The sequence below is a fragment of the Lepidochelys olivacea genome, assembly GCF_965140295.1.
Source record: "Lepidochelys olivacea isolate rLepOli2 genome assembly, chromosome: 5".
NCBI classification, from domain to species: domain Eukaryota; kingdom Metazoa; phylum Chordata; order Testudines; family Cheloniidae; genus Lepidochelys; species Lepidochelys olivacea.
Genome location: NC_140415.1, coordinates 105,393,318 through 105,406,441, shown reverse-complemented (window position 1 = coordinate 105,406,441; position 13,124 = coordinate 105,393,318). Strand labels below are relative to the sequence as shown.

The 13,124-nt window shown below is 41.6% G+C and overlaps 1 protein-coding gene across 7 annotated transcripts in view; it reads right to left on the bottom strand.

The window, feature by feature from the left end:
• Positions 1-393: 393 nt before the first annotated feature.
• KDM4C (lysine demethylase 4C) overlaps positions 394-13,124 on the bottom strand; it is a 434,115-nt gene continuing 421,384 nt past the window's right edge. For all 7 annotated transcript variants that reach the window (XM_084629198.1, XM_084629204.1, XM_084629200.1 and 4 more), the window contains 2 exons: positions 4,632-4,724; positions 394-1,448 (listed from right to left, as the gene is read on the bottom strand). In XM_084629198.1, coding sequence (XP_084485324.1) covers positions 1,272-1,448; positions 4,632-4,724 — 270 coding nt within the window. In that variant the 3' untranslated portion in view covers positions 394-1,271. The remainder of the gene's footprint in view (positions 1,449-4,631; positions 4,725-13,124) is intronic.

Here is a 13,124-nt window from a genome sequence, read left to right as displayed (position 1 = left end):
GTTTCTGGCAAATAGCAGAAAACCCAAATGCATTTCCAGCCTGTCTCTACAACCTCCGATAAGATCAGCATCATAAGACAGAGGGGAAAATAAAAAGATATGAGACCATGATACAGTGTTAAATCAATTATTACATCAGTACTGAGCTTTGTGTAGCTATAGTCTGCTCTGTTCATGAATTTACATGTGTATTGCCACTGATTTGTTTCATTCCCACAGCTATATAGATGGGTAATCACATCAGCAGACACAAACAATAGTAAGCAAAAGGTCATTTATTTATTTTTAAACACTATTACATTGCCAACTATTATTTAAAAAGGAAGACCATATTATATTAGTTCAAAACTATCTTGTTAAGCATATATACTTAAACTCTAATTTTACAAACACATAATGAAATACTTTTTATTTTACAAACAGCTATTTTAATAAGTATTATGAAAAACATGTTTTAAAAATAATTGCCAAAATCTCCCTCTTTAAATATACAAACTCCCCTTGCTATTCTGAAGATTTCTTCCTTAGAAGCCAAAAAATATCTAAGTCACACTGAGTCTTCATCAAACCCTACTGACAGCAGTAGTGATATAAAAAGGTAAAAAGCACTGTACAAAGTATGCAAGTACAGCATTTATAGGTCTTAATACTATACATGCTTGCATTTGTTTTCAAAATGTTTTATAAAAACTCCTATTTTTAAAACAAAAAATTGAATGTCCTTCCCTGGCTGTGGAAAATATACAAGCCATTGTAATCCTATCTTGTTATTAAAACTTTATGGTTTTCCAGTGTGATGGGGCAGATATTGTGGTGAGAATTTTTGTCATCTTTATTGATGCCATATATTAAGATGTTCCTAGGAGCTGATGCTTTTCTCACAGAAGTCAATGGGAGTTTTACCACCGACTTTAATGGATGTGGGACTGTATTCCAAGTTTTCTTTGGCATATCATTTTGCAGTGTCTCTTAATCTCAGTTTCCTCCACTCCGTGATGCAAAATTAATACACAGCCTTTAATATATTAACAAGAAAAACCAAATCTGGAGCAATTTGAAATTGACATGGATAATTGTAGGGGATTGTTTTAAATGTTTACTGGTAAATTCACTGAAAAACTCAGAGTATTTATTTTAGCCAAAAGTGATTTAATGTAATGAAGGGATACAATCGTCAAACCAAGCACCAGTGAATTCTGTATGTTTTCCACCAAAATTTAATCTGTTTACTTCCCTGTAGTGTGTATGGGTTTATTCCTTTGCTGCTTCCTTTATAGTCCCTTCTGGCATTTCTTCTGGAATGAGCTTTTCAAAAAGGTACGGTACCCAGGGTCATCCACATATTCATTCTTAAACCGGGAACTCAATACTCTCTGTCTCTTCTTTTCTCCCTGGATAATATCTGCTCCATAAAATGTGTCTTCAAACCTCATGTCGGAGGCTGTTGACTAAAAACAGACATTAATTACCCCTTCAGTTTCACAGTGGATATCACATTCCGACTCTCTCCAGGGCAGGCACATGAAAGCACCGGTACCTTTGGTTTAGACAAACCGAAGACTATTTCAGTGACTAACCCAGAGAATTACATTATTATGAAGCCATCAGTGCTTCAGAACATGCAGTTTTATGATAGTGTTTCTTGGAAAAATCTATTCATGTTAAATAAATGTTGAATTTATTTTTTTAATAAATACGTCACAATGTTTAGTTGCACATATTTGTGGGGTTTCTTAAAATTCATTTGACTGACTCTAGCTGTTGGATTTCATTGTGTCAAAAGAAAAGGAGTACTTGGAGCACCTTAGAGACTAACCAATGTATTTGAGCATAAGCTTTCGTGAGCTACAGCTCACTTCCACTGCATGCATCCGATGAAGTGAGCTGTAGCTCACGAAAGCTTATGCTCAAATACATTGGTTAGTCTCTAAGGTGCCACAAGTACTCCTTTTCTTTTTGAGGATACAGACCGACACCGCTGGTACTCTGAAACCTGTCACTGTGTCAAAAGATCACAGAAATGAGAGATGGGAAAGATCATATTGGATTCAGTTCATCCGTCTGCCCGTGCAGGTTTATTCCCAACAGTAATGTATATTATCTAGCATTTTATCCAGTCTAGTTTTAAATGTAAGGGATTGTATGATGCAGACTATTAAAAAGATGCCCTGTACAATTGCATGGCTTGTGCGGAGAGGGAGTCATGAGTTCAGCTGATGCTGGAAAATGTTAAAAAAAAAAAAACAGGGCAAAAACTGAAACAGCAAATGAGAAGCTATTGAAAAAATAATAAAACAAACAACAGGAATTTTAGGGCCCAGCCCACTCCCACTGCTGAGGCCAGTAGCAAAATTCCCATGAACGTCAATGGCATGGGATCAAACCCTTTCAAGATGAAGAGATACCATATATCCCGAGCTGTTCAAAAGAAAGGGTGGAGCCAGCATTATAAACCATGGGGCTAGTCCTGCAAGGAGCTGAGCACCCTCTGACTTGAGGGTACTCAGATGAATTCTGAATGAGTTCTGACTGAGTTCTATTGACTTGTACCTCGAAGATGCACTCAGCACCTCGAGTACTGGGCTGTATGTTTGTGAAGTCCAAGTTAATAACAGGGAAACAGCATCAGGCTTTCCACTGGGCGGGGGGGGGGGGGAAACTGCACTTCTCATCAATAGCAATCATTTTGTTTTATTTAATAGTTTGATTACGTGTTTTAAAATAATACTTAATTCCACTAAAAAGTGAATGATGTCATGTGCAAAAGTAAAATATTGATCTATAAAAATGCCACTATTTTAAAAGAATAGCAAAAACCAGCCACATCTATATTGTTGTTCTTAGTCAAGTGCAACAATAAAACAGATTTACAGTATGTCTAGTTAATTCTAAACTCGTTGCATATACTCTATAAAACAACAAGAGGTAATGGGGCCTTTTCTGAAAAAAAATGAAAAACAACCAACTGTACTCACCCAGGTGGCTTGTTTGTTATTTTTTTCAAGAACCATCTATCTTAACCCTTAGGACATGGAAGGACGAGTGTACTCCTCTGAAGTAAACTGGTCCTGAGGTGTGGAAGTCTAGAATATTTGACTTCTGAATGTCCCTGCCAGAAGGAGCTCTGCTCCTCCCCATTCTTATTGCCTTTCTTGCTCAGCTCTTGCTCTCCTGAGTGAGATAAGCCACCTTCCTGGAAAAGCGCTTCTTAGCAAAGAGACAACCTCATCCTTCTCTGCCTCTCCCCAGCTGCCAGTCCCATCTCCATGTCACTTCTTACTCCAACTGCACCTTCCAATACGTGTTATGCGCATGCTTAAGGCTGCAGCTGGGAACTGGCAACATGGAGAAGCAGCTCATGTCAGATGGGCATGCTGAGGAAGTAGTCGAGGTGAATATAAGGTCAGGATTTGCTTCTCCAAAGAATCCTGGCCTGCCTCCGTCTTCCAGCTGCAAGAAACCCTCCCTCAGCTACATCCTAGAGTGCTCTGTCTGATTGCTCCAAACTCACTTAAATAGACATTCTGCAGGTGACCCCCCTCACCCCTCATCCCCTGAGAATCACCTCGTTTCCATATGGTTAATCTCATACAATACATGTGAGAGTAGGGACAGTATGTGCAAGTACACATCTTTATAGCAATAAGGAACACACGGTGCTGCTGTTCTCGTTGACAGATATGTTCACTTTATCTTTAAATACAATATGGATATTTTATTCATTAGCTTTTGAATTTAAACATTGTAAGATTTTTTTAGTCCGTGTGCTTCCATTTTACATGTTAAAAATGACTAAACAGTTAGCTAGCAGTGTATGATTTTGAGTGGACTGCTGAGAAACAGCCGTGTGTGTTATATGCAAATGAGAGGAAGAACATGGTGTCTCTCAGCCTGAGTATCTGACCCTCTAAGTAACTGATATAGGACTGTACAACATTTAGAATTCGTGCCAAACTTAGGTAATACAAACCTCCTCTCTCTTCCAATACTTGTATGTTGGAACGCAGAATTTCTTAATCTTAAAGGAGTTCTGTTCCTTATGGGGCTGTGTGGATTTTACATACAGTACTGTGTTGGAATAACTGATTGCTGCATACCAGCTGGAATTTATGCAGGAGCTGGGGAAGTATTTGAGAGCTTGGAGTCCAATTAAAAATCCGCTGTAGTCAATGGGAGTCTTGCCATTGACTTTAATGGGATTTGGATCAGGTTCTTTGTTGTTTTTTGTTAAACTTTTTGCTTTTAGAATTATAAACTTTGAGAACTTGGAAAATATACATAAATATTGCATATATTTGATAAGGGTATGAAAAGAATAGTTCATCTGTCAACACGAGATGTTCTTACTTAATCCTTCACGCTCTGACAGATGTTCTACCAAGATGTCCCTGTCAGCAGTCAAGATGTGTGTTTGATTACAGTATTTGGCTGTATTGACAGAACAGTAGACCAGTCTCACTGGCCAGTGCACACTTTTGCTACTTGGATGAATCTGGATAGCCACACTAGCACTGATTCTTCACAAAAATCCTTGTGTAGTATAAAGGGCTAATTCAGAATAAAGTCACAGCTTGGTTTAAAGTCCTTTAGAGTAAATTAATATTAGAACTTTTGTATTTGTAAATACTTACGAAACGGGCTTTCACTCGTTTAGGCAGTTCTTCATCTAATGTGTAGATCTCTTCCCTCTTCATTGCTATCTGAGAACCATCTTCAAACTCAACCTAATTTGACACATAGGAATTTTAGAAAAATATAAACTCATTGTTTGCAATCCTCGGGCACTCTCCAACAATAGACAGATTATCTACAGAGATATCAAACATTTGAGTTAAATAGTTATCTAGTGTTATTTATTTTTAGGAAAGAAAATAAAGAACCACCACCAAGGAACACCATGAACAGTCAAGAGTTATAGCCGTACTTCAGAAAATAATCACCAATTAGGTAACGTCTACACTTGTGCGTTTCCTGGGTACCTGTACCTAATAGTCCTGCTGAGCGTCGAGATACAGTGTGCTGAGCTGTGAGTGCATGATGTGCATATATACCCCATGCCTAAATTGCCCTTTTTAGGATGTGATGATAGCGCTGCCTTTTCAGTGGCAGTATCATAGAGTCCTGTGTGTCCAAGGAGACACTCTGAGAACTGCCTTGTTGCGTGTTGCTGGTACTGTAAGCCGCATTTGGTGATGGCAGTTCTCAATTATGTCTCCCTTCTGCCTAACTGCATTGAAGAAATGGAGCAAGTCCATGATGATGTAGTTCTGCTCCGTGGACAAATGTTCATATCGTCCAGTACTGGATGGAATGGGTCCAGAAAAATTTGAGACACTGAAAATGGCTGACCAAGAGGGCAAATGAAAATCCACTGGGGTTGCAAGGAAAAGATGTGTTGAATGGTGGGATTGCCATGGTATGGCCATAGGTAGACTGCCACTTCTGGTCCCGGAGAACCAGCATAGTGTGGTGGAACCACCTCATCTTGGAAAGCTGGAACGATGACCAGTGGCTGCAGAATTCAGATTACAGAAGCAGACCTTCATGGAGTTGTGCAAGCAGCTTGCACCAATCCTCCTGCACCAGATCACTTGTTCTCAGAAACCCATAGCAGTACAGAAGCAGGTGATTATTGCCCTTTGGAAGATAGCAACATCTGATAACTATTGGTCAGTTACAACCCAGGTTGGGAAGTCAACTGTCAGAGTGGGGGTTGTACGGGTTTGCCACACTACCAATACTGGAATCTACTCAGGTGTGGTCGCCATATCCAAAGTCCCTTAAATTATAGTAGAATATCAGAAGATAGGGTTTCTGAATGGTGCAGGGAACGTTGACAGAACGCACATCCCAATACTTTGCCCACTGAAAGGGGTGAGTGAATAAGTGAACCAAAAAGTTTACTATTCACTTCTTCTCCAAGACTCAGTGGACAACCAAAGTCAATTCATGAGACTAACATTGGACACACGGGGAAAGGTCCATGACGCCAGGGTGCTCAGGAGGTCAGGATTGTACAGCGGGGGGGGGGAGGGGGAGGAAAAAGGAATTTTATTCCCCAGAAATGCCATGGTTCTGCGTAGAGTTTCTGTTCCCACAGTTATGTTGGGGGACCCTGCATATGCACTCCTAACTTGGCTTGTGAAGCTCTTTCCAACATCACTGACCCAAGACAAAAGGAATTAATCTATAGCCTGAGTAGCTGCAGTATGGTAGGGGAATGCCTTTGGGAATCTGACAGCTCATTGGCAATGCCTGCAAATGCAACTGGATGCCAAGGTAGCCAACACAGTTCGCATTATCATGGCATGCCGTACCTTGTACAACATATGTGAGGCTAAAAGAGAATACTCCCAGAGCTACTGGACCCAGGGCAGATATGGTTTACAAACCCTGTACAGGCAGCTAGATCCCACCCATGTGCATACTGCTCCTGGTTCAATTTGTGATGCTATTTTCTCATACATTGTGGAGCAGCGTGGAGCCAGAAAGTGACCTGGGAAAGTGCCACGGGACACTATTTTGATGTTATGGTGCTGTTGAAAAAGCTCAATAGATCATTGCTATATGATTGTCCAGCGACATACTTCAGTGAGTTTCAATCCCCTACAGCTGATGGTAATGTAGTAACTGAAAGCCGACAACTGGGTGAGTGCACTCAAGTTTAACACCTTTGGCTGTGGTTTTGTGCTGTGGAGAATGTATCGGCACTATAATGCCATCATTGAGCAACGCTGGTGTTGCGTGTTGACAACTCAGTTTCACGCTGCTTTATGGGGAGTAATTAAGCATTGTTAAAGTAATTTAAAAACAGTTCTGTAAGGTTTTGGGATGGGCTTCATATATGCCTTCTTCACAGCGTTTTCTGACATCCTTACTCACAGCACTAATCAGGTGCTATGCATGAGTACTTCTGTGCTGCAAGCAGTGACTATTTGGTGAGGTTGAGAGAAGAGGTGTTGCAAAAGCACAGTTCACTGTCAGATATCTCTACTGTTAATTTACTTTTGTTTCCTTTGTCTGTATTGTCAATGAAGTCATTAACAACGCCATAAAGATGGTTCAGTTAACTTCTTTTCTGTTTTTCATTCTGGTGCTTTGGACAACAACAGTTACTTCACAGTTTAGTTCACATTAATGAACCTTGTTGTTTTTTTAAAACTAGGAAATTCATGGCCAGGGGCTGAAGGTGACGTGGGAGGGACAGAATTCATTGCATTTCTTTGGCCCCACGCATTTACAGAAATCACAGTCATGTGTCGTGAATCCTGCTGACCCATTCCTAACATGTGGAAAATATCGCATTGATCATACTCAGAAAGCAAGCTGCACACACAAGTGAAGTGAATGGTAACTTTTATTTACAAACGTACATCAAACAAAAGACTAAAACAAATTAACAAAAATAAAATAAAAACAAAAATAGAGACAAATTAACAAAAAAAATTGTACAATTCCCTGAAAGTGGGAAAACATTAGTGTTTGTAGACACGTCTTCTTGTCCTTCCTCTCCCCGAGAAGAGGGGGAAAGACTGAGGAATATTGTGCAGTGGACAAATGGAGAGGTATCCTGCATGGAGCTTGGGGGATAAACAAAGACTGGGCTATAGAGACTAGATGGGGCTTATTTTTCCCCACAAGCAGGCTTTGTGGGGGTTCCCCGTGCAGAGTTTTGGGTGCTAACAGAGTATGTTGTGTCAGGTGTCCAGCATGCTCCTCCCTGGCAGGGGTAGTGCTGGAGCAGCCTGGACAACAGCTAGAGGAGGAGAAGCGGCAGGAGGAGACTGTGCTGCCTTGTTCTGGAGGAAAGCAGCAGTCCAATGGCAGACAGGTCCCAAAAGTATTCCGCCACCAGCTGTACCAGGGACTGCATGAGTGAATGGTCCCATTCCCTATGGGCATGCTCCCACTCCATGAACCAGTTCATGAGTGCTTCCTCCTGCCTAAAAGTCCGATCCTCCTTCATCTTAAGGAACTCTACTGCTCCTGACTTCTCCTGTCAATGCCAGCGAGCATGGTCCTTCTCTATTTGCCTCTGCTATCTCTGAGGAGCTCTTTCTCCCCTCCTGGTCGAACAGGTTCCCTGCCAGCATCAGGAATGTCCTGACAAGTCAAAGACAAGGCGAGCATTATATTTCATTTCTCCTTTGCAGGAACCTAAGAAATCCCACCCCACCCAAGGTAACTGTGCTTCCAAAAGCCACAATATTGATACATTTTAGCATTCCAGAAATGCTACTGTTATAGCCTCCTTCCTTCTGACTACTTTTGCCTCCCAAAAGGAAGGAGATGAGGGTAAAAACAGCAAGATACCCTGAACTACTGCTATGAAAATGTTGCACTGTAGGGCATCAAGGAGCCAGTTGCAGTGTGGTTTGAGTCCTTTCAGGATTTACATTACTAGTTACCTATATCTTCTTTAAAGGCTGGCCATCATTTGGAGAACATGGCAGTACTGAAGGTGCCAGAATGGAGATGAGAAGTGGCTTTCCAGACCTGTGGAAACACCCAGCCACCTATGCCAGAGCAATGTTGATGATGACCCCCTTCATTGCTGAGTAGAGAGGTGGACCAAGCACATTTGCCCTGCCATAAGACCTGAAGAACCGGCGTGAATATCTGCTACACCAAAAATTTGTGGAATTATGCTTACAAAACTTGGAGGCAATTAGAAGGAAATTTACCGTATTCTCAGCTAGCAGATGGAGTTCCCATAGAAAAGGAAGAGAGACCCACAGAAAATATCCATCCAGCCCCTAATTCCCTATGCATTGCCAGAAAGTCTGGCCCGTGTCCAGCGAACAACACTGAAAGGGACTAAAAAACACAGAATAGCACTATAAATGTATATTCTTCCAGTCACTAAGGGACACAGCATTGTGTTTGTGAAACTGCTGCTTCATCTACCCCCACTTCTACCAGCTTCTGCAGAGAGGGTCAGCATGGAGAGATACCACTCACCAGGGACAGGGAACGGTAATAAACATTTGCAATGGTCACAGAGAGAATGGACCGCTCTGATTTACCCATTCTCTTCCCGGACATAAGAAGCCCACACCCCAGACACCATCCACACCCAAACCCCTTCCACTGTCTCCCTTTCACAGGGGGAGGGCAGTTTGGGTCTTTGAGCAAACATAAATGTCATAAAACTGTTCTTTCCCAACCTGGGTCCCTTCATAACTTATGCCCTTCCTCCCTCCCTCCCTTTCCCTCTGGTCTACACAGCCCAGCCTATTGCTATTCAGAGTCCTGGCTGAGAAGTGCACAGACACAGGGGCACAGTGACTGCTTATTAATAATTTGCTACAGCTTCCATTACATGCTTTATAGTAGTTCATAGGATTTCAATTAAATTATTGATTTACAGCTGTGTTTTGCTTGGGGACCATGTAGAGGTGGAGTGGGGACGAGGCGTGGGGGTCAGCATCAGGCGTGTGTTACTAGCGCAAGAGGGGCTATTTACAGGGAACGTGGAGGTGCACTGTAACTTACCAGCCTTGGATTCCAGTTCCTGCAATGGCTTAGGAACCTCCTCAACCAGGTCCATCAGGTAGAGGTGTTGACTACTGTGCTCCTCTTTTTTCCAGGGCTTCCCAGGGCTTCCTCCAGGACTTCCTCTGAGGTCCCTACTGCCTCCTCACCCTGCCCCTCGTTGGTGTCCCATCATACGATAAGGCGAGTGGGACTGACGATAGAATCATGAGTCACTTCAGGCTCAGTACTCACAGCCTTGGAGAGCACCCACTCCAGCTCATCGTGGTATGGGCATGTGTGATGTTCCTCTCCTACAGCGAACATTGGAGTCCTTCACACTCTGGTACAGGAACTTGAAGTGCTCCATGTGCTCCCAGCGCAGGAATGGGGTACAGTGAATGCCTGCCTCCTCCAGCCTCCGTAAAATCTCCCAGTAGAGGTATATGTTCCTGCCAGTATGGGTGAAGTTGTGGAGGATGGCATGGTCTGACCACATATTAATCAGCAAGCAGGTGTGCTTCAGAGACCAGGACGCAGCTCTTGGAACATAATCTGTGATCCCCAGTGCTGATCAATCCAGTTCACGGGAGAACTGATCTTAAATGATCAGCACAGGTTGCTATTACCTTTATACATTTTGGTAAGGGTCAGACAGCAAAAGGATCAATGCATTGGGAGAATGGCCTTGGAGGACTATTGTTACCCATGATCTGGTGCATGCTCTTTCCCCCTATCTACATTGCACTGTAGAATGGGTACAGGGCCATGCCACCATGAAGGCATGAACATGCCCACACCCCTCAGGCATGCCAGCTGTCTCAGACTACTCTGTCCTTCCAAAACATGCTTCAGGGCTTCAGATGGGGACAATAAGGGAGCCATGACACATCAATGTACAACAATGTACATCTAACCATGCACGGTCACAAGCATAGACACAGCTTTACATGAACATGCAGAAGGACTGCACTACCAACACTGAAATTTGTATATAAAAGTCCAGATGTATTTGATTAGGAATGCTAAACAATACCGACATATACAACATCACTTTATCGCACATTAAGATGTCATTATGTTGTTTACATTTGCTTCTAATTTCCCAAGTGGTAAAAATGAATTTCACCATGCTATGTTTCAAGGTTGTGGAAGACCACGTCAAAAGACAGGAGGTATGAGTGACACTGAGGGAAATGCCAGTTAACAGAATTATATTGAATCTGATGGAATTTCTTTAAAGTGCTCTGTTCAGAAGATGAAAAGCTTTATCATGCATAGGTTTAGATTTAATCCATCATGAACCCCTTTAGCAGAAAATGAGAAAGGAAATGTAGCTAGGTGCAGGGAATGCTAAAATACTCAGCCTTCGAACCATTTATGCTTCTTGAGATGCTTCCCCCCCCCCTTTTTTTTCCCCCACACCACCATCCATCCCTGGAATCCTTCACCTATAAGAGATGAATGTCTGCTACTATCTACAATTGTACTTTGAGTTCCTTCAAAAACTTTAATTTAAAACTAGTTTTCAGAAAACTTACAAAGGGTCCAATCCTGCAAGCTCCTATGACTTCAGTGGAACTACCTGAGTAACAGCTATATGTAGGAGTAAGGGTTCCAGGATTAGGCATAAAATATGTGAAAATATACACTGAAATATATATACTTCTAAAAGAATCTTGACAAGGAGCCCCAGGTAGCACAATGCACGTACAAAAATATAAGGTTTGCTGGTTCAAATTAAAATGTTGCCCTGTAGGTCAAATCAAAACATTCAAACAAACGGAATCTGTCAGATTAATTGTGCACAGTTGAAAAGCTTTCAGCGACTGTCCTAGAGTACATACAGTAACAACAGCCAAGATACAGAGCTGGGAACTTTTAAAATCCTTAAGAGAAGTAATTTTAACTCCATCATAAAGGACCTGGGCCACATGCTGGTATGCTGCTGTACCGCACAAAGCCCAGGTTAGAGGATGGGGTGCAAAGATGTCTTAGAGTGCATCTTCACACTCCCTGATCCTACTGCTAACATGTGCAGGACTTGTCTCCGGGCATGTTAGAGCAGCCTGAAGCCTGCTTGAATTTAACCCATGCTGTAAATAGTGACAAGGAATCAAAAATATACTGATCAATGATCAGTATGGTGTTGGGGCATTGCTATCACTACCCCCGCCCCCGCTCGCTTTGGCAATGCCTCTCTTTCCAAGCCACTATGGTGGAGAGAGGTGAATGGTCTTCATTCACTGTAGCCCACCAAAGAATCACCCCGATGTTGGGGTGATCTTCCCTGGCTCTGTTAAATGGGCTTTAGGACCAGATTACATTGGTAGTGTGGCACTGAGCAGCCATACCACACAAGAAAATCTAAACCCTGTATGTCCAGTTTGAGGTTTGGAGGATCTAGTCCAGTGGTTCTCAACCAAGGGTGCACATACCTCTGTGGGTATGCAGAGGTCTTCCATAGGTTACATCAACTCAGCTAAATATTTGCCTAGTTTTACAACAGGCTACATAAAAAGCACTAGCAAAGTCAGTACAAACTAAAATTTCATACAATTACTTGTTTATACTCCTCTATATACTATACACTGAAGCTTAAGTACAATATTTATATTCCAATTGATTTATTTAATAATGATACTGTAAAAATGAGAAGGTAAGCAATTTTTCAGTAATAGTGTGCTGTGACACTTTTGTATTTTTATATCTGATTTTGTAAGCAAATAGTTTTTAAGTGAGGTGAAAAGAGGGGGTGCACAAGACAAAGCAGACGCCTGAAAGGAGTACAGCAGTCTGGAAAGGTTGAGAGCCACTGCTCTAGCCGTTCAACTGCCATAAACATTAATTGGAGTTTCTTTCTTAAACTCTAGCATGGTGCACTATAAATGCACCCTGATGTTGCTAAGGGCTAACACTAATAAGGGTTTCTCCAAGTCTTTCAGTGGTGTAATTATTTACACAGAATGTCAGACTACTGCTAAATCCAAATTTTAACCAGGTTGCAGATGCCGAATTTCAAACTAGTCATTATGTTAAGTGTGGTATATTTTATTTTGTATGCCTTGTAAATGCAGCTATTCATCACAGAAAATAAGGGCCCCTACTACATATGGACAAACCAAAGATATATATTGTACATTCAGACAGTGGGATAAAAATGAAAAACTGCACCTGTACTGTATCAGTCTGTGTATTCTGTCGTTCTCTCCATGTGGTTTTCTTGTATGAGAATAACAGAAATTAATTGTGTAAATGAAATTGCCAAAAAGCATTTAATTGGGTTCATGGATAATTTAGTCATCTACGGAAAGTTACAAATGGTTACTGTGAAGGAACATACATACAAACAAACAAACTGACCAAGATGCCAAACACTTACATGGCAGATTTGCAGAGTGGCACTTAAAAATACAAACTTGATTTTGCATGCACAATTATGACAAGGATTCACACAGGATAACTGGGCTTGAATATATCCCGTGCGATACTGACACAGATATTTGTGCACATGGTCATGGTTACTGCATGCCTAGTTCTCATTGCTCCCTGTGCAAATTCCACATGAATGTGAGAGAATTTTCATACATGAATTCCTGATTCAGAGTAAAATAGATTTGTTGAAGTTTTATCTGACCATATAACTTTGT